The sequence below is a fragment of the Lampetra planeri genome, chromosome 36, assembly GCF_965212315.1.
Source record: "Lampetra planeri chromosome 36, kcLamPlan1.2.h2, whole genome shotgun sequence".
NCBI lineage: Eukaryota > Metazoa > Chordata > Hyperoartia > Petromyzontiformes > Petromyzontidae > Lampetra > Lampetra planeri.
The window spans coordinates 9,935,194-9,956,925 of record NC_136142.1 but is presented as its reverse complement, the minus strand read 5'-3'; the positions used below and the strand labels follow the sequence as shown (position 1 = coordinate 9,956,925).

The 21,732-nt window shown below is 54.3% G+C and overlaps 1 protein-coding gene across 1 annotated transcript in view; it reads left to right on the top strand.

Moving 5' to 3' along the window:
- Nucleotides 1-21,732, top strand: part of LOC144730786 (protein kinase C iota type-like) — a 65,230-nt gene that overhangs the window by 20,608 nt on the left and 22,890 nt on the right. Inside the window, exons 5-9 of the mRNA XM_078611534.1 lie at nt 10,324-10,409; nt 17,787-17,918; nt 18,930-19,026; nt 20,673-20,713; nt 21,130-21,300. Of these exons, the coding sequence (XP_078467660.1) occupies nt 10,324-10,409; nt 17,787-17,918; nt 18,930-19,026; nt 20,673-20,713; nt 21,130-21,300 (527 nt within the window). The remainder of the gene's footprint in view (nt 1-10,323; nt 10,410-17,786; nt 17,919-18,929; nt 19,027-20,672; nt 20,714-21,129; nt 21,301-21,732) is intronic.

Sequence of the window (21,732 nt, the reverse complement as noted above, 5' to 3'; positions counted from 1 at the left end):
TGGAGCCGGGGGTAAACACGAGACAACGCGCAGAGTGGGCGAGGGGATGGAGAGTGGGCGACAGAGAGTGAAAGAGAGGAGTCACGTGGGGGGAGAGAGAGGGGGACAGAGAGACGGGTAGAGACACACTGGGAGAGAGAGACAATGGGGAACACGGGGAGAGGGTGAGACACTGGGAGAGAGAGAGAGACACTGGGAGAGAGGGAGAGACACTGGGAGAGAGGCAGAGACACTGGGAGAGACGGCGGGGAGAGAGGGAGAGACGCCGGGGAGAGACAGATGGGATGAGACACTGGGAGTGAGACACACATGGAGAGTGAGACACTGGGAGAGAGGGAGATGGAATGAGACACTGGGAGTGTGAGACACTGGGAGAGAGACACACATGGAGAGTGAGACACTGGGAGTGTGAGACACTGGTATTGAGAGACACTGGAAGAGAGAGACACTGGTAGTGAGAGACACTGGGAGAGAGAGACACACTGGGAGTGAGATACACCTGGAGTGAGAGACACTGGGAGAGAGAGACACACATGGAGAGTGAGACACTGGGAGTGAGAGACACTGGGAGTGAGAGACACACTGGGAGTGAGATACACTGGTAGTGTGAGACACTGGGAGAGAGGGACACACATGGAGTGTGAGACACTGGGAGTGTGAGACACTGGGAGTGAGAGACACTGGGAGAGAGGGACACACATGGAGAGTGAGACACTGGGAGTGTGTGACACTGGGAATGTGAGAGACACTGGGAATGTAAGACACACATGTAGAGTGAGACACTGGTAGTGAGAGACACTGGAAGAGAGAGACACTGGAAGAGAGAGACACTGGGAGTGAGAGACACTGGGAGTGTGAGACACACGTGGAGAGTGAGACACTGGTAGTGAGAGACACTGGAAGAGAGAGACACTGGTAGTGAGAGACACTGGGAGAGAGAGACACACATGGAGAGTGAGACACTGGGAGAGAGGGACACACATGGAGAGTGAGACACTGGGAGTGTGAGACACTGGGAGTGAGAGACACTGGGAGTGTGAGACACTGGGAGTGTGAGACACACGTGGAGAGTGAGACACTGGTAGTGAGAGACACTGGAAGAGAGAGACACTGGTAGTGAGAGACACTGGGAGAGAGGGACACACATGGAGAGTGAGACACTGGGAGTGAGAGACACACATGGAGTGAGAGACACACATGGAGAGTGAGACACTGGGAGTGAGAGACACTGGTAGTGAGAGACACACATGGAGAGTGAGACACTGGGAGAGAGAGAGACACTGGGAGTGAGATACACTGGTAGTGAGAGACACTGGGAGAGAGGGACACACATGGCGAGTGAGACACTGGGAGTGAGAGACACTGGGAGAGAGGGACACACATGGAGAGTGAGACACTGGGAGCGAGAGACACTGGTAGTGTGAGACACTGGGAGTGAGGGACACACGGACAACTACAGGGAGTGAGAGGCACAGAAAGAGAGGACGGGAGAGGGAGAGTGACACACGGGGAGGGAGTGAGACTGGGGGCGGAGGAGGGTGGGTGGTGTAGAGAGAGAGACAGAGGGAGCGAGAGGAGAGGGAGGGAGCCAGCACATTAGCAAGCAAGGCCGAGGAATCTCTCTCAGAAATCGTCCTGCATCGTCATCGTAGCCCTCGCCACCAGCGGTAGACGCGGCGGTGGAGGAGGAGAGAGAAATTGCCGGAGACGACGCCGGGAACGCCGATTTTCCAATTCGCGGGAGGAGAGGAGGAGGAAGAAATGAAAATCTGAATTTTATTCCAGGCCTCTCCTGCTCCTCCGTTAGCCCCCCCTCCCATTTCCCTGCTCGGAAACCTGCCCCCCCCCTCCCTCACAATTCAACGATTTTAGACAATTATAAGATGTGGCAGTCGTCAATTTACTTCACTGTAAGTGCTGTTTACCGTAAGTGAGCGTGTACCATGGCGTACACCGTTTATCTTACCGTATCTCGCCGTGCCGGCTGCTGCTGCTATTGTGGGTGGTGGTGTTGGTGTTGTAGGTGGTGGTGTTGGTGGGGGGTGGTGGTGGTGTTTGTGTTGTAGATGGGGGTGGTGGTGGTGTAGGTGTTGTAGGTGGTGGTGGTGGTGTAGGTGGTGATGTTGTAGTTGCTGGTGGCGATTGTGGTGGTGGTGCTGTCGCTGGTAGCGGTGTTGTTGGTGGTGGCTATTGCTGTTGTGGGTCGTACTGATGTGGCGGTGTTGATGTTGTAGCTGGGGTGGTGGTGATGTTGTAGATGCTGGTGGCATTGGCTATTGTGATGGTTGTGGTGGTGGTGCTGTCCGCTGGTAGTTGTGTTGCAGGTGGTAGTGGCTGCCGCTGCTGGCGGTGGTGCTGCTGGTAGTGTTATTGTTGGTGGTGGTGTTGGCTATTGTGGTGATGGTGCTGCTGGTAGTGTTGTTGTAGGTGGTGGTGTTGGCTATTGTGGTGATGGTGCTGCTGGTGGAGGTGTAGGTGGTGGTGTTGGCTATTGTGGTGATGGTGCTGCTGGTAGTGTTGTTGGTGGTGTTGGCTATTGTGGTGATGGTACTGCTGATAGAGTTGTAGGTGGTGGTGGTGGCTATTGTGGTGATGGTGCTGCTGGTAGTGGTGTAGGTGGTGGTGGTGGCTATTGTGGTGATGGTACTGCTGGTGGAGTTGTAGGTGGTGGTGTTGGCTATTGTGGTGATGGTGCTGCTGGTCGTGTTGTTGGTGGTGGTGTTGGTTATTGTGGTGATGGTGCTGCTGGTAGTGTTATTGGTGGTGTTGGCTATTGTGGTGATGGTACTGCTGGTGGAGTTGTAGGTGGTGGTGTTGGCTATTGTGGTGATGGTGCTGCTGGTCGTGTTGTTGGTGGTGGTGTTGGTTATTGTGGTGATGGTGCTGCTGGTAGTGTTGTTGGTGGTGTTGGCTATTGTGGTGATGGTACTGCTGATAGAGTTGTAGGTGGTGGTGGTGGCTATTGTGGTGATGGTGCTGCTGGTAGTGGTGTAGGTGGTGGTGGTGGCTATTGTGGTGATGGTACTGCTGGTGGAGTTGTAGGTGGTGGTGTTGGCTATTGTGGTGATGGTGCTGCTGGTCGTGTTGTTGGTGGTGGTGTTGGTTATTGTGGTGATGGTGCTGCTGGTAGTGTTGTTGGTGGTGTTGGCTATTGTGGTGATGGTACTGCTGATAGAGTTGTAGGTGGTGGTGGTGGCTATTGTGGTGATGGTGCTGCTGGTAGTGGTGTAGGTGGTGGTGGTGGCTATTGTGGTGATGGTACTGCTGGTGGAGTTGTAGGTGGTGGTGTTGGCTATTGTGGTGATGGTGCTGCTGGTCGTGTTGTTGGTGGTGGTGTTGGTTATTGTGGTGATGGTGCTGCTGGTAGTGTTATTGGTGGTGTTGGCTATTGTGGTGATGGTACTGCTGGTGGAGTTGTAGGTGGTGGTGTTGGCTATTGTGGTGATGGTGCTGCTGGTCGTGTTGTTGGTGGTGGTGTTGGTTATTGTGGTGATGGTGCTGCTGGTAGTGTTGTTGGTGGTGTTGGCTATTGTGGTGATGGTACTGCTGATAGAGTTGTAGGTGGTGGTGGTGGTTATTGTGGTGATGGTGCTGCTGGTAGTGGTGTAGGTGGTGGTGGTGGCTATTGTGGTGATGGTACTGCTGGTGGAGTTGTAGGTGGTGGTGTTGGCTATTGTGGTGATGGTGCTGCTGGTCGTGTTGTTGGTGGTGGTGTTGGTTATTGTGGTGATGGTACTGCTGGTAGAGTTGTAGGTGGTGGTGTTGGCTTTTGTGGTGATGGTACTGCTGGTGGAGTTGTAGGTGGTGGTGTTGGCTGTTGTGGTGATGGTACTGCTGGTAGAGTTGTAGGTGGTGGTGTTGGCTATTGTGGTGATGGTGTTGCTGGTGGAGTTGTAGTTGGTGGTGTTGGCTATTGTGGTGATGGTGCTGCTGGTGGAGTTGTAGGTGGTGGTGTTGGCTATTGTGGTGATGGTGCTGCTGGTGGAGTTGTAGGTGGTGGTGGTGGCTGTTGTGGTGATGGTACTGCTGGTGGAGTTGTAGGTGGTGGTGTTGGCTGTTGTGGTGATGGTACTGCTGGTAGAGTTGTAGGTGGTGGTGTTGGCTATTGTGGTGATGGTACTGCTGGTAGAGTTGTAGGTGGTGGTGTTGGCTATTGTGGTGATGGTGTTGCTGGTGGAGTTGTAGTTGGTGGTGTTGGCTATTGTGGTGATGGTACTGCTGGTGGAGTTGTAGGTGGTGGCTATTATGGTGATGGTGCTGCTGGTAGTGGTGTAGGTGGTGGTGGTGGTGTTGGCTATTTTGGTGATGGTACTGCTGGTGGAGTTGTAGGTGGTGGTGGTGGTGTTGGTTATTGTGGTGATGGTACTGCTGGTAGAGTTGTAGGTGGTGGTGGTGGTGTTGGCTATTGTGGTGATGGTATTGCTGATAGAGTTGTAGGTGGTGGTGTTGGCTATTGTGGTGATGGTACTGCTGATAGAGTTGTAGGTGGTGGTGGTGGCTGTTGTGGTGATGGTACTGCTGGTAGTGGTGTAGGTGGTGGTGTTGGCTGTTGTGGTGATGGTACTGCTGGTAGAGTTGTAGGTGGTGGTGGTGGCTATTGTGGTGATGGTACTACTGGTAGAGTTGTAGGTGGTGGTGTTGGCTATTGTGGTGATGGTACTGCTGGTGGAGTTGTAGGTGGTGGTGGTGGCTATTGTGGTGATGGTACTGCTGGTGGCCGTTGTCAGTGATGGTGCTGTGTGTTGTGGTGGTGATGTGGTGTTGGTCGTGGTGGTGTAGATGTTGTCATTAATGCTAATTGTAGTTGGGACATTGGTGGTGATATTGGCATATTTTGTCATTGGGGGGTGATGGTGGTCATGGTGGTTCTTTGGTGGTGTCAGTGGTGGAGCTGGTGACAGCCTGAGTAGATTTCGTTGGTTGATGGGTTTTGTTGCGAGTGATTTTGTGTGTTTGTGTCACTGCTGTGTGGGTGTCAGTGCTGTGTGTGGGTGTCAGTGCTGAGTATGGCTGTCAGTGCCGTGTGTGGGTGTCACCGCTGTGTGCGTGTCAGTGCTGTGTGTGGGTGTCAGTGCTGTGTGGGTGTCACTACTGTGTGGGTGTCACTGCCTGTATGTGTATGGATGGGAGAGGTCAGATGGGGGAGTGGTAGTGTAGCGGTTAGCGCGCTGCGTTACGAACCCAGCCTCCCGAGTTCGATTCCCTCTCTCGACCAACACCTGTGACGATTATCTGAACAGGTCGTGGGCCTCCCCGAGCTCGACTCAGCTTCAAATGAGTACCTGGTGTGATGTACAAACATCGCCACTGGGGAGAGACAAAGGCTGCCGGGCGTGGTGTTGGCCCCCGGGGGGGGGGGGCCTTTGTCTTTTGAGGTCAGAGTGAGAGTGCGTGGAGGGCAGTAGAGAGTGGGGGGGAGAGAGAGAGAATGAGGGCCGCCCGCCCACTCGCCTTCATTCATTAAAATGCGACTTTGGGGGAGTTCGACTTCCCCAAGTTCGCAGCAAGCAGTTGGGAGTCGCCGGCAACTCCCCCCCCCCCCCCATTGTGGCTTAGATTAAAAAACAACGACAGCAGCAGCAGCTGGCACCGGGGCAGGCTGGTTGAGAGGTGCTATCAGCAGCCCGTGGCGCCATCATCGCCGGTTGCGTTCGTTTATCGAGACTCCTTTTCAGGAGGGCCCTGCTCAGCTCTTTTTTCACGGTATAGGAGGAGGAGGAGGGGTGGAAGTATTGGGTGGGTGCGGGGGGGTGTTGTTGATGCTGTGCGATCCCAGATGAGTCGATTTGTGGTGTGGATTTTCTGCATTGGGATGGTGTTTTTTGTTGCACGATACGGGGTTACATGTAATTATTATCAGAGCAATGTTTGTTTGCGTGTTCACCACAGGTACTCTGTGTGGTTATTGCAGTACTTGAGTCCTTGCTGAAGGTTTCTATTTTGTGTTTGAACATTTTGACACAACTCATGTTTATTGCCAGAAAGGGTTAAAATTATTGTTATTTTTGTCATACTTTGATTCTGGCAAAAAGCTCCCACGATAGAGCTGCTCACCCCGAGCTGTAAATGCTCTGTTACGTGTGGCATTGTCTTTGTGCTGTTCGCCTTTTGGCGTTCTCTGGTCTGACACTGCTGAGACTAGGCCATGAAGAAGGATGTCTCTGGTGTAGGCCAATCCGTTTCAAAGACAATGCCAGATTTGATCAGAGAATGTTTGTTTGCATGTTCACCACAGGCACGTGTGGTTAACGCAGTACGTGATGCCTCGTGCAGAAGGTGTCTATTTGGTGTGTGAACATCTTAACACCTCCCGCTTTATTGGAAGAAAGGGTAAAACCGTTTATTTTTGTTTATAATTTTATGCTGCCAAAAAGGTCCCCATGATGATGCTGCTCACTCCGAGCTGTAAATGATCTGACACCTCCATTGTGTTTGTGCCGTTCGCCTTTTGGCGTTCTCTGGTCTGACACCGCTGGTGAGACTAGGCCACAGAGGAGAAGTCTGTGTCTGGTGTCGGGTAAATCAGTTTCAAAGACAGTGCAGATATTATCGGAGCTTGTTTTGTTTGCATGTTCACAACCAGTACTGTGTGTGGTTGATACAGACTTGATGCCTTGCGAAAGATATCTCATTGGTCTTAACACAACTCCTGTTTTATTGCTAGAAAGGTTAAAACCTATGCTTATTTTTCATGCTTTGATACTGGCAAAAAAAGGTCCCATGATATCAGTTACATTGTCCGTGCGTCTTTAGCTGAGTGAGGAAACCGGGGAGCACCACCACGGTGGCTAGGAGATGTCAAGTACCTCGCGTGGAATACAGGAGGTTGTGGGTTCGATCCCGACCCCAACGCGTGCTCTATATTTGTAGTTTGTGGTGTCTCTCTCTCTCTCCCTGCGGTTACGTGGATATTTCTCCGGGTCCTCCGTTTCCTCCCATGACATTTAGAATCGACATCACCATGCGTTGAGAGTATTGGGCTGCTGTACATTTCCACATGATGATGATAAGCTACTTTGTTGAGCTATCATTTGTGGCCAGGTCACTTCTGTAAAAGAGCAATACAGTATATAGTTCAGCGGGGCCTTATTTGGTAAAATGCAAAATAGTTTAGTTGAGAATCTGGAGGAAATCTATGCAGAACAGGGGGAGAACATTCAAACCTCACACACTCACTCAAACTCACTCGCACTCACACACACACAACTCAAACACTGCAGGACAGGGGATACACACTTACTGCACACACTCGCACTCTCCCTCTGATACACACATCAAACACACACAAACAGCAGAACAGAGGACGGTACATACTTCACGCACTCACACTCTCTCATACACACAAATCACACACACACACTGCTGAACAGAGGGGGAACACGCTAACTCCACTCTCAATCCTGCACCCTCACTAATACTCACTAACACTCACTCGCACTCACTAATACTCACTAGCACTCACTCGCACTCACTAATACTCACTAGCACTCACTCACACTCACTCACACTCATTAACACTCACTCGCACTCACTAACACTCACTAACACTCACTAACACTCACTAGCACTCACTCGCACTCACTAACACTCACTAACACTCACTCACACTCACTAACACTCACTCGCACTCACTAACACTTATTCACACTCACTAACACTCACTAACACTCACTCACACTCAATTTCACCGAATGGCAGTCGGGGTGACACAACAAGTGAGACGGTGCTAATGACATGGACGGTACTAACGAGACTACCAACGAGATAGTAGCAGTGACACGTACAAGACAAACGAGACCGTACCACCGATACGAACCAAGATCCCTCCTGTAGCCCCACAGACTGTTGGGGCAAGCGCTGTTGGGGCAAGCGCTGTTAGCGAGTGGCGGCACCGATGAAGGTCTTCACTGTGGCACACGCGAGGGTGGTGGTGGTGGTCAGCACCACGCCGCCCGGCCGTCTTTGTCTCCCTCGTGGCGTCGATTGCGCACCGCACCGGCTACCCATTAAAACGGTCAACGTAGCGGAGGCTCTGGACCGGTTGAGATAATCGTCACCGGTATTGGTGGCCGTGAGCGGTAATCGAACTTTGGTTGCCAGATTTGTAGCGCAGCGCGCTGACCGCTGCACCACCGCTCCACTCACCGCACACATGCTCACACGAGCACTCATTTGAGGCCGAGTGGACTTCCACTTACACACTCACACGTTCTCCCTCCCCCCACACTCTCGCGCAGAGATTGTTTTTTTGTTTGCTGCCAATTATTGTTCCTGATTGTGTCGGTAGTGGCAGCGGCGGTGGCAGCGCCTTGTCAAGAGCCGTGGACGTTTCAATTTGGAACTCCCCCCCGCTCCTTCCCGCTCTCCCCTGGCGAGCGCTGCCCAATCCAGTCACAGACATCGCAGGAGCCAGTTGCCGTTACTGCCGAGTGCGTAGGCGGTGCAATTGCACCGACGCCCAAGAGACATGGGGGGGTACGGGGTGTGCCCAGGAGCCGGCGACGAGGTGGGGGGGGAAGGGAGGCGATTTAATTTATTCCCCCCCCACCGCCCCCAGGCCGCATGCCAACCACGCAAAGCCACTGGATGCAGCGTTAATCACTGCGGAGTGATGGGGGCTAGCAGGAGTTATGGGGCTAGCGGAGCGATGGGGCTAGCGTTAGTGTCAGGGTTGGTGCAATCAATTTGCGAATTCTATCTCAGTAGCCAGCGTGTGTGCGTGTGTCTTTGTGCGAGTGGCTCAAAGTGTGTATCGAGTGCTTGTATACACGTGTACTGTGTGTGTGGGTGGGGAGCGGGTCGTGTAGAGGTTAGCGCGTCGCGCTACGAACCCGGTGACCTGAGTTTGATTCCCACTCACGGCCAACAGCAGTGACACAGCCTCAAATGAGTACCTGGTGCGATGGAAGGCTGCCGGGCGTGGTGTTGACCACCCCCCCCCACCCCCCTCGCGTGTGCTGTGCCGGCCTTCATAGCTGCTACTTGCTAACAGCACTTGCCCCAACAGTTTGTTCAGACTATGTGAGGATCTTTGTCTTTATATTCTTGGTTCTTTCGGTAAAGTCACGTAGAACCAAGAATATGAATCCCTGCTGTCACGAAAGCTTTAAATCAAAAAAATCTTTGTGGAGTGGGGGGGGGGATTCCAACTCAGGTTTTCAGCGGTTGCTGGTCGCGCGTGTCTGACATGGCCATTGCGAACCGCCTGAGAGCCATAGGGTGGTGGGGGGGCACCTTTGCCTCATCGTTTTCCTATCACGGCTTTGATTATCCGATCGCCCGCTGGCAAAATGACCTTCACAGTGCGTGCGTGCGTTGCTGTTGTGTCAATTGCATTCATCGTCAGAGGGGAGGGCATGAGCACGTGTGTGTGCGCGCGTGTGAGCACGCGAGTGAGCACGTGTGTGTGTGAGAGCACGTGTGTGTGTGCGCGCGTGAGCACGTGTGTGTGTGAGCGCGTGAGCACGTGTGTGTGTGAGCACGTGTGTGTGTGCGCGTGAGCACGTGTGTGTGTGTGTGTACATTAGCATGTTAGGGAGCGGGTCGTGTGAGCGGTTAGCGAACTGCGCTACGAACCCGATGACCAGTTCAATTCCCCGCTCCCGACCAACAACAGTGGCGGATATCTGAACATCAGCACTGGGGAGACAAAGGTGGCCGGCTTTGCGTTTGTCACACCGCCCCGTCGTGTGCCGTGCCGGCCTTCATATATGTTAATCGCGAACAGCACTTGCCCAGACAGTCCGCTAAAGGCTATACGGGGAATCTTTGTCTGTCTTGTGTCTGCATCGCGTTACTTTGTTTGTCCCGTCTGTCCGCTTGCCAGTCTGTGCGTCTCTTCCAGAAGTCTTCTGTGTGTTTGTTGTGACCCCAGTGTCCGTTCTGTCTCTGTCATGTGTCCCTCACGTCTCATTGATGTCTTCTGTGTCTCATTCTGCCTTGTCTCTCTATCTGTCGTATCTGTCTGCGTATCTGTATCTCATTCCTTGCCGTCTGTCTCGTGTTTGTCTCCTGTCGCGATGATGCTTCTGGTCTCGTGTCTCTCCATCTCATTCAGTGCCTCTGTTTCATTCATCCCCCTCATTCGTGTCTGTCCGGTTGTCTCCTCTCATTCTTGTCACATTCTTCATCTTGTTTGCGATTTGCCGAGTCGGCCGTGATAAATGATCGCCACGTTTTTATTAAAAGTCTTCCCCTCTCTCTATGTATCTCCCTCTCTCCCTCTTTTTATCCCTCACTCGTCTCTCCCTCCCGCGCTCTCCCTCCCATTCTTCCTCTCCCACTCTCCCCCCCGCTCTCCCTCCCGCTCTCCCCGCCCGGCAGAGTCAATCTACCGGCGTGGGGCCCGGCGCTGGAGGAAGCTCTACCTTGTGAACGGGCACACCTTCCAGGCCAAGCGATTCAACCGGGTACGCACCAGGTGGTCCGCACCCGGCCACAGAGTCACCGGGTCACAGAGTCACCGGATCACAGAGTCACCGGATCACAGAATCACCGGATCACAGAGTCACCGGGTCACCGAGTCACCGGGTCACAGAGTCACCGGGCCACAGATTCAACGGATCAGAGTCACCGGGTCTCAGTCACCGGATCACAGAGTCACCGGGTCACATAGTCACCGGATCACAGAGTCACTGAGTCACCGGATCACAGAGTCACCGGATCACAGAGTCACCGGGTCTCAAGAGTCACCGGGTCTCAAGAGTCACCGGGTCTCAAGAGTCACCGGGTCTCAAGAGTCACCGGGTCTCAGAGTCACCGGGTCTCAGAGTCACCGGGTCTCAGAGTCACCGGGTCTCAGAGTCACCGGATCACAGAGTCAGAGTCACCGGATCACAGAGTCACCGGATCACAGAGTCACCGGATGACAGAGTCACCGGATGACAGAGTCACCGGATGACAGAGTCACCGGATCACAGAGTCACCGGATCACAGAGTCACCGGATCACAGAGTCACCGGATCACAGAGTCACCGGATCACAGAGTCACCGGATCACAGAGTCACCGGATCACAGAGTCACCGGATCACAGAGTCACCGGGTCTCAGAGTCACCGCGTCACCGGATCACAGAGTAACCGGATCAGAGAGTCACCGGGTCTCAGAGTCACTGGGTCTCAGAGTCACCGGGTCTCAGAGTCACCGGGTCATAGAGTCACCGGGTCACAGAGTCACCGGATCTCAGAGTCACTGAGTCACCGGATCACTGAGTCACCAGATCACTGAGTCACCGGATCACAGAGTCACCGGATCACAGAGTCACCGGATCACAGAGTCACCGGATCTCAGAGTCACCGGGTCTCAGAGTCACCGGGTCTCAGTCACTGGGTCACAGAGTCACCGGGTCACAGAGTCACCGGGTCTCAGAGTCACCGGGTCTCAGAGTCACCGGGTCACAGAGTCACCGGGTCACCGGGTCACCGGGTCACCGGGTCACCGGGTCACAGAGTCACCGGGTCACAGAGTCACCGGGTCACAGAGTCACCGGGTCACAGAGTCACCGGGTCACAGAGTCACCGGGTCACCGGGTCACAGAGTCACAGAGTCACCGGGTCACCGGGTCACAGAGTCACCGGGTCACAGAGTCACAGAGTCACCGGGTCTCAGAGTCACCGGGTCTCAGAGTCACCGGGTCTCAGAGTCACCGGGTCTCAGAGTCACCGGGTCTCAGAGTCACCGGGTCTCAGTAACCAGGTCACAGAGTCACCGGATCACAGAGTCACCGAGTCACAGAGTCACCGGGTCACAGAGTCACCGGTCACCGGATCACAGAGTCACTGAGTCACCGGATCACAGAATCACCGGGCCACAGAGTCACCGGTTCACCGGGTCGCAGAGACACCAGGCCACCGGTTTGGCGACTCCCGTCTCACTGTCGGCGCACGTGGAGGAAACGTCTCGTTAAGCCGGTTGGCCCGTGCTACGCCGACCCCCGACAGCGGACGTCTGACACCGGTGGCCGCCCGCTCATTACCCGGCATGCCCCGGCATGCCACTCCGTGGGAGCTGTTGCTTCCTGGGGAGGTCCCAGCTGTCCGAGGGTATGGGGTCGGAGTGCCCCCCTAGGTTAGGGTCCCCACTCCCCTGTAGAGTCAAGGGAGAGGCTATGGGGTCAGAGTGCCCTGAGGAAGGGGTTCCACTCCCCTGTAGGGTCTAGTGAGAGGCTATGGGGTCAGGGCACCCCTAGGTTAAGGTCCCCACTCCCCTGTAGGGTCTAGTGAGAGGCTATGGGGTCGGAGTGCCCTGAGGGAGGGGTTCCCACTCCCCTGTAGGGTCAAGTGAGAGGCTGTCTCCCTCCAGCCAGATCAAAACAAACGGGACAGGACAGAATCGTGCTGAAAAAACCTCTGGGGGGGAGGCCTTGATCCCAGCATGCATTGAGATAATTTCGATTATTTTGCTGCTATAAATGTCCAAATGATGGGCCACTTTGTTGAGCTATCATTTCTTTGTGGTGGCTAGGTCGCTTCAGAATAATAAATTAATACCTCGGTGGGCTTTGCCTGGTAGGATGGGGGATGGTTTCATTGTATTTGTTTGCGTTTGGGTAATTTGTTTACCTTTCTTGTACTTTGCACCACTTTCGTGTTTGTTGTTGTAACCTTCTTACCCCGTGGCCCTACTGGACATATGTGAAAAAGATCCGCATAGCTCATTGGAATCCTCCTGTAGCATCAATACAGATTCTGGATTGATCGTGGCCAATGGGGGGGGATAGAGGCTCTCCTGCCACCTCCCGCTCTCGGCTCATCTCTCGCGATCTCTCCCACTTCCGCTCCTACAGCTCCACTTTCTCAGACTCTCTCCCACTTCACCTCCCACTCTGCTTGTGCCTGCCTCCCTCTGTCTCTCTCTCTCTCCCACTATCACGTCTCCTAACCCACTCTTTCCTCCCCCCCTCCTCCTCCTCTCCCACTATCTCCCATTATCTCTTCTCTTTTCCCACCTCTAAAACAAAGAGTACCGGCTTTAATCAGCATATTCCCCCAGGGGTCACCAGCAGTAAAAACAAGCGCTCCCACTCTCCCGTAATTTCTGCCGCTCTGTCTCTCGCTCCTCTCTTTCTTTCCCCCCATCCCCTTTCCCCACCCTGTACACACGCGGATCGATCCCCTCCTTAGCCACCAGTCGTCACGTGATTCTCTGGATTGAATTTGATTCCGAACGAATTATCTGGTGATTGCTGCCGCTGCTGCTGCTGCATGGGCAGTGGTGCACATGCACATGTAATGCGGGCGTAAGCGACCTTCCGGAGGTGACGTCACGGGGGGTGGAGTCATGTGACGTGGGGGTAAGGTTCGGGGCTTTAAGCGGGTAAACCGGAAGGGGAAGGTAGTCGGGGTGTGAGCGGAAAAGAGTGAGGCCACGCGGGCAAGTGTGGAGAGGGGGGGCGCCGACGGCCATCGGGAGCCAACCCCGAAGATAAGAGGAAGCTGCGGAGTGGTGTGCAGCTGGGGAGGAGACAGCCAGGAGGGCTGCGTGTTAGAGGCAGCGGTGTGGCTGCCAGGAGGAGCTGCGGAGAGAGAGAGAGAGGGGGCTGCTTGTTAGAGGCAGCGGTGTGGCTGCCAGGAGGAGCTGCGGAGAGAGAGAGAGAGAGCAAGAAGCTGTGAGAGCTGCGGAGGGAGAAGAGCAGCAGAGAGTACAGCCAAGGGGGGCTGTGTGAGAGAAACAGCAGCGGAGCTGCTGTTGTGGATCGGGCCGACATTGGAGTCAGCACCGTGGAGAAGCTACGGAGTAAAGACAGCCGTGTGGGTGTACAGCACGAACCGAATAATAAAGGACACTGAGACAGACATCGTGGTCCAGTCGTATATTACACTGGTGTCGGAAGTGCAACGGCATGTCGAAACAAGTGAGGAAGAAAGTTAATCCGGCGCCTGCATCGGCTTCTTCGTCCGACGACGACGAACTCCCTCCAACCACGGATCCTGTTGGGGTGGTGGAGGAGAGCCAGGCTGAGGCGACCACGGGAACGGGTGTGGAGGATGTTGGCGCGGTGGCGGGTCCGTCGACATCATCAGACGCGGATCAACGATGGCAAGCGATGGCGGTACAACTGGAGGCACTTCAGGACGTCCTGGCGCATCTATGCCATCTCGTCGCGCCAGGGACGATGGATGATGCAAGTGGTGCTCCGCGGGCCGCCACGTTGCCTGTCCTGCCGCCGCCATTGCCCACGCGGCAAGAGGCCGCCATTTTGCGCGCTCCGTGGCGCCAAACCGCCATCTTGGCCACGCCGCGGGCCGACGCCATTTTGAATTTGCCATCACAACCACCACCATTGGAAGACGGCGGGAAGAGGAGTCGGAGTCGCCACCTTACAACAGTTAAAGAATTTTCCGTCGGTGGGGACTGGAGCGCGTTCGCCTGCCGCTTCTTGGCGGCGGTACGCACAGCAAGATGGACCGATGCGGAGGCTTTGGAGGTGTTGCCGACTCTCCTGGACGACGAATCTGTCCGATTCTTCCGTTCCATAGCGACCGATAAGAAGGCAACTTTACGTGGTGTTTTTCAAGAAATGGCCGATGCTTATGAGCCACCAGATGATGCGCATCGGCGATTCGCTCAACGACAACGAGCACCAGAGGAGTCGCCCGTGGCGTTCAGGGGTGCGGTGCTGGAGCTGGCCATGGCAGCTTATCCTGAGACGCCACAGGACCTGCTTGAGCCTCTCATATTAGGGAAGATGTTGGAGCTGTCTCGGGATCTAGGGATCCCCATGCCTGTGTGTGGGCATGAGAAGCTAACTTCCCGGATGGCTGCTAAGTGTCTCGATGCGCAATTCAACCTCCGTCGCTGGAAACAAGTGACGGCGTGGACGGGGGGGCCCGTCAAAGAAGGGGATGCGCTGGGGTGGAACCCTGCGCAGGCCGTCTATGTTCCGGATGACCGGGGCCCTCAACAACTGACGGCCGCCTCCGCTCCATGGACGGGACGCGGCGGGCCGAGACCGCGCGCGGTGCTACCAGAACGGGGCCGTCAGGAGGCGAGGCCTGCGCTTCGGCGCAACGAGGCCGAATGTTTCCGCTGCGGGCGTAGGGGCCACTACGCCAGAGACTGCTGGGCCCGCTTCCCGGCTCCGCCGCAGCAGGAGGCCTCGGCACTGGTCAAGTCGGCTAAAGATCCTCCGAAACAGGCCGGCCGTGACATTGCGGGGGACGAGGGGCCCTGCTCGGAGGACGCCTGCCAGGTCTGCGGGACCTTCGAGCCCTGCAGCCCTTCCGACCCAGCTGCGGGCACGGTCACAGGACAAGCCCAAGACTAACTCTTTAGAGACACGGGACGGCGGTGGACTTCCAGCTGCGACAGGGGGATTACCCCCTGTCGTTCCTCGACTTTCATCGCGTTCCCGTTCTGCGAGTGGGCCGCCGACCGTCCGGGACGGGCCGGCGACCCGCACACGTTCCAAATCGCTTACGTTTCGTTGATTGTTGCTGTCTTGTTATTTTTTTCTTACAGTTGTATTTATTGCATGCTTTTGTACGATCGTTGATGTTGATTGCGTTGTTGTTGTTCTTGCTGTTACATTATATGCTTAGTGTCCTTTAGGGGGGGAAGCTCGGTTCGCCGCATTACGATTTGCTATTGGTCAGCCGAGGTCGGCTGGGATTTTTCTACGGGGGAGGGTGGTGTAATGCGGGCGTAAGCGACCTTCCGGAGGTGACGTCACGGGGGGTGGAGTCATGTGACGTGGGGGTAAGGTTCGGGGCTTTAAGCGGGTAAACCGGAAGGGGAAGGTAGTCGGGGTGTGAGCGGAAAAGAGTGAGGCCACGCGGGCAAGTGTGGAGAGGGGGGGCGCCGACGGCCATCGGGAGCCAACCCCGAAGATAAGAGGAAGCTGCGGAGTGGTGTGCAGCTGGGGAGGAGACAGCCAGGAGGGCTGCGTGTTAGAGGCAGCGGTGTGGCTGCCAGGAGGAGCTGCGGAGAGAGAGAGAGAGGGGGCTGCTTGTTAGAGGCAGCGGTGTGGCTGCCAGGAGGAGCTGCGGAGAGAGAGAGAGAGAGCAAGAAGCTGTGAGAGCTGCGGAGGGAGAAGAGCAGCAGAGAGTACAGCCAAGGGGGGCTGTGTGAGAGAAACAGCAGCGGAGCTGCTGTTGTGGATCGGGCCGACATTGGAGTCAGCACCGTGGAGAAGCTACGGAGTAAAGACAGCCGTGTGGGTGTACAGCACGAACCGAATAATAAAGGACACTGAGACAGACATCGTGGTCCAGTCGTATATTACACACAGACAACAACAACTCAATGCGTTGTTGTTGTGTCAACATCAACATCGTGTGTGTGTGAGACCTTAAAAGGGAGCGGTGGTGCAGAGGTTAGCGTGCTGCACTACGAACCTGGTGACCCGAGTTCGATTCCCGCTCACGGCCAACACCGGTGAACATTATCTGAACCAGTCCTGGGCCTGGTGTGGTGTCTAAACATCGCCATGAGGGAGACAAAGGTGGCCGGGCGTGTTGTTGGCCACCCCTTCCGGCCTTCATAGGTGTTAATCGCTAACATCCCTTGCCCCAACAGTCTGTTCTGGCTACACGGGGGATCTTTATGTTTGTGTAGTGATGCACTCAGAGATTCTAAGAGTAGGGGTCACTACACTTCAGCCAGCACGGCTGACAGACTGCGTGACTGACAACGCCGAGAAGGTGAAGACGGTGACGAAGACTCGGGCAGCCCGACGGGATTCCACGCCAGACAACAGCCCCGAACCTTCGCTCGGGGTCCCCTCTTCTCCTCCTGCCGTGGCCTCGCTCCTTCTCGAACCCACGAGTTGGTTCCCAGGCTGACCTCACGTGCCCCCTCCAATCACCTCTGCCCGACATCCCTCTCGCTGGCTGTCACGTGACCTGCTGCAACCGGAGATCCCTCTCTCTGCCAGCAACCAGCGCTATGCTCCATAGTGACCCATTCCATGTTACTACATTTGTCTTAATTGGGAAACAATATACAAGGTTGCCTCAAAGTCAGAACGCATTCGGGTCATTTCATTTATTTTAACTCTGGCATTACAACAATGTTATTGGTTATTCTCTATGTGAATATTTGATCTATTTTCATTCTTAATGTCAATTTCCCTTCCTCCTGTGGGGTTACCTCAAATCTGTAGTTTACAAAACTCGACCAAGAAGCCATGAAAGAACGAATCTCGACAAAGGGCAGCTGATGACTGCTCATAGATGACGCAGCTGTGATCTTGACCAAAAACAAAATACTTACATTCATTTCAAAAGATAATTCATCCATCACGCATTCATATTCATGGACGTCGGTTTGGACGTTTATTAAAACGTTAATGAAGTAACCTCTGTACGACTTGTTGAAATAATTAGAATAACCCCCTGTGTGTCCTGACTTCTGGGCCACCGCTCGGTGGTGAGGAGATGTTATCTACCTCGCCCGGTATGCAGGAGGTTGTGGGTTCGATCCCGACCCTGACGCTTGCTGTATATTTGGAGTTTGCGGTGTCTCTCTCCCCGTTGTCACGTGACATTTTCTCCAGGTCTTCAGGTTTATTCCCACTCCGTATAATATAAACGACATCGCCACACGTTCACAGTATTCGGCTGCTGCTACAAATTTCCACATGATGATGATGATGACGATAAGCCACTTTGTTGAGCGATCATTCGTGACAGCCATGTCGCTTCTGGAAAATGAGCTATACAGCTCAGTGGACCCTTACCTGGTGAAATAGAAATAGTTTCGATTTAGAATAACTCTTAGACTAACTCTTAGACTAACTCTTAGACTAACTCGACCCACCCGCCCCGTGTCCCCCCCCCCCCCCCCCCAGCGCGCGTTCTGCGCCTACTGCACCGACCGCATCTGGGGGCTGGGCCGGCAGGGCTACAAGTGCATCAACTGCAAGCTGCTGGTGCACAAGCGATGCCACAAGCTCGTGGCAGTGGAGTGTGGCAGGAACATGGTAAGAGGGGGCACGCGCACACGGTCGAAGGTACCCGTGGTAGCTTCTAGCAGGCCGGTGGGGGTGGGGGGGAAGTGGCGTTGGCGAGCGGCACGTATGAAAGTGGTCACGGTGCGGTGTAGCGTTGTGAATGCGCGTCCGCGCCATTTATTGGGTTTTCAATCGTGGGGTGACCCGGTGCTACGCAGCGACGACAATGATCGTCGTCGGACGACACCGACGACGATGGAGATGACAACGATGTTGACGACGATGAGGATGACTCCGACCGACGACGATGGGGATGACAACGATGTTGACGACGATGATATTTGGCTCCGGTGATAGAGATAATTACCAGTATGAACGATAGTGACGATGTTGATACAAATGGTAATGATGATTTCAATCGTCATGATTATGATGACAATCATGGTAATGATGGTGATGACGATGCTGCTATTGGTTATTTATTTTATTATGGTAATAATTACGATGATCATGATGATGACAGTGACGTTTTTGATACCAATGATGATGATGATTTTAATCCTCATGATTATGACAATCACGCTGATGGTGGTTGAGATTATTATGGTTATGAATGATGATGATGATCTACATTGCTGCGGATTATGATGAGAAGGATTTTAAACCTCTGGAGTTTGATGATAATAATGATGCTGATGGTGGTTGCGATTATAACGGTTATGGATTGTGGTGCTGGCGGTGGCAGTAGTGGTTGCAGTGGTGGTGGTAGTGATGGTTGTGTTGATGGTGATGGTGTTGGTGATGATGGCAGTGGTGATGATGATGGTAGTGATGATGGTGGTGTTCATAATGGTGATGGGGTGGTGGTGTTGATGATGGTGATGTGGTGGTGGTGGTATTGGTGGTGGTGATGATGATGTGGTGGTGTTGATGATGGTGATGTGGTGGTGTTGTTGAGGATGGTGATGGTGGTGGTGATGATGATGGTAATGGTGGTGATCACCCACGCGGGATACTAACGACGGTGATTGTGAATGCCAGGAGCCCACGACGCTACCGAGCCCTCACCAGCACAGCAACCAGGACAGCGTGCACTCTGACGACATCGAGAACATCCCGCCGGGAGAGGGCAGCACAGGTCAGACGAATCCGATGAGCTGCGAAGCTCTTGTCTCACCGATGTTCCAGTCAGGCGGCGGGTTGTCGTCAAGTTTACAGCAACAATAAAACAACAACAACGATACGAGTTGAAAAAAAATGGAGGAAAGGGGAATAGCTAAAAATAAGTAAATATAAACAAAGTATTATAATAAATAATAATGATAATTCAAGGGTAAGCAAGTGACTAAAATATAAACAAAGTAGGGAAGGCGTCGGACTCGGACGATAGGCCGGGCTCGGAGTCTACGACGGCCTGTCTCTCAACGGGGAGACAGAGAAACACGTGGACACGCGTTTACAGCAGGCTTTGAGATACCGCCGTGGTACAAGTGTCCAACCCCCATCCCCTTCCGTGGAGATGGAGCCGCGAGAATCGTGTTCGGGACATAATAATACTACTAACATTCATACGGCACTTTTCATCAAGGATCTCAAAGCGCTGTACACAGGACACAGCAGCAGCAGACACTCAGCATGAAAATAATTATGTTATAAATACATTTGAAGAATCCCATTTACTCTAATGAACCAAAGGTTTAGTAAGAGGAAGGGTATATAAATAAAAAATGCCCACAGGCTCAGAGGGATCACTCTGATGTCTCGTGGGACAGCGATCCGTGGCCTGGGGGTGACACGGGGACAACGCCTCGGTCACCCACAGAGCGAAGACGCCTCGTCCTGGAGACGCAGAGACAACATCAGCACCACCACCTCTCAGGGGCCTTGAGGGGGGCACGTGGGGGTGCAGCATGGCAATGATGGAGGTCGGGGCAAGATGGTTCACTGCTTTGTGAGTTAATAATAGGATTTTATACTGGATTCCACGTGAAACTGGAAGGCAGTGAAGGAGGGAGGCCAACGTGTGCGTAGCACGGAGGAGGAGTTCTGGTTCACACAACCCGGGCAGCAGCCGCCGCCGTTACGCAAGGGAGCTTCTTCAAGGCGCTTCGCACGCGACGGGCGACGAACTGCACGTCGCGCCTCACATTTTTGAAAGGGAATCTCTCCCTCACCCCCCCAGCGGTAGCTGTCCCTGTGAGGCACGGTGCGGCACGGTGCGGCTCGGCACCGAGCCTGCGAGTGGGGGCCAGCGAGGGGGGGGTGCGACGATTGCTGCTGCTGCTGTCTGTGATCGTGATTTGAGTGTCAGTGAACACACAATTCGGCCTCCCACACACCACACACACATGCAGCTCCCGTTCAATATGTAAGGGATATTTGTACACATCCTATCTCGGGTTACCGGCGTGCCCATATCCGGCGCCCAGCCGCGGACGAGCAGATCCGTGGGCACCCCCATATTTTCCAGGACGTGGAGGAGTCGGCCAAAGGAGCTCCTCGAGTTGTAGGCCCTTCCGCCAGCAGTGGCGTGAGCGTGGCGAGTGGGGCGCAGCCCTGCAAGCCCTGGTGGCTCTCGTGCCGGCGCCGGTGACCGGGCAGCTCAGAGGCCGGTTAAACCCCCACCCCACGTGGGGGTGGGGGGGGGGGGTGAATCCAGGTTCTCGACCGTGCCTGCTCGGTGCTCTGCCACGCCAGGACCTGGCCATTGTGAACCCAGCCGGCCGTCTCGACACTTGTGCGGTTGTTGACATTTTGTTGTTGTTTTATATTTTTCCCTTGCAGACCAACCCTACAGGGTGCCAAACATCGGCAAACCAGAAGAGGTGAGATGCTTTGTCTTCGCTTTGACACCAGGCTGCGTCATTGCTGTGCCTGTAATTACTCAGGCACGTTGTTCAATGTTTTAGCTTTGGAAGTAAACATTTTTTCCTGAATTTTATTTTACATGCATTGGATACCACTTCCATCCAACCTTTCAACCAACCATCCATTAATCCACATGTTTGTCCATCCATCCATTTGTCCATCTATCCAACCAACCATCCGCATGTCCGTCTATCCATCCATCTATTTATCCATCCATCCATTCAACCAACCATCCGTCTTGCCATATATCCATCCGTTTGTCCATCCACCCATCCATCCGTCCGACCATTCAACCACCCCTTAATCCACATGTCCGTCCATCCAACCGCGCGTCTTGTCTGGCCCGTCTGCACCCCCTTCCCGTCTCCCCCAGCTTCCGCAGGGCGGGAGGCAGGCGCACGCAGGCCTGGGCCTGCCGGACTTCGACCTGATCCGCGTGATCGGGAGAGGCAGCTACGCCAAGGTGCTGCTCGTGCGGCTCAAGCAGACCCAGAGGATCTACGCCATGAAGGTCGTCAAGAAGGAGCTCGTCAACGACGACGAGGTGGGGGTGGGGGGGGAGTGGAGGTCGTGGGGTTGGGGAAGGCTCCGTGCGTGGCTGGCCAGGTGGCCTCCGGTGATGTCACGCGTTTGTGCCGGAGAGGCCTCGGGGGGAGCTTTGATGGCCGACGTGAAACTTACAATACAAAAAACTGTCAAACTATTTTTACTTTACTAGGCAAGCCCCACTGTACTGTATCGCTCTTTCAGAAGCGACCTGGCCAAGCGGCTTCTTACGTGGAAATTTATAGCAGAAATACTCTTAAAAGCCTGTTTCTGAATGTGGCGGGAAATCCACGTGACCACGGGGAGAGAGCCACGCAAACTCCAATACACAGGCGTCGGGATCAAACCCACTAACCCACGACCTCCTGTATACGAGGAGGTGAGGGAGTTAAAATCTTGCCGCCATGGCTCCCAGTTTAGCTAGTGGTGT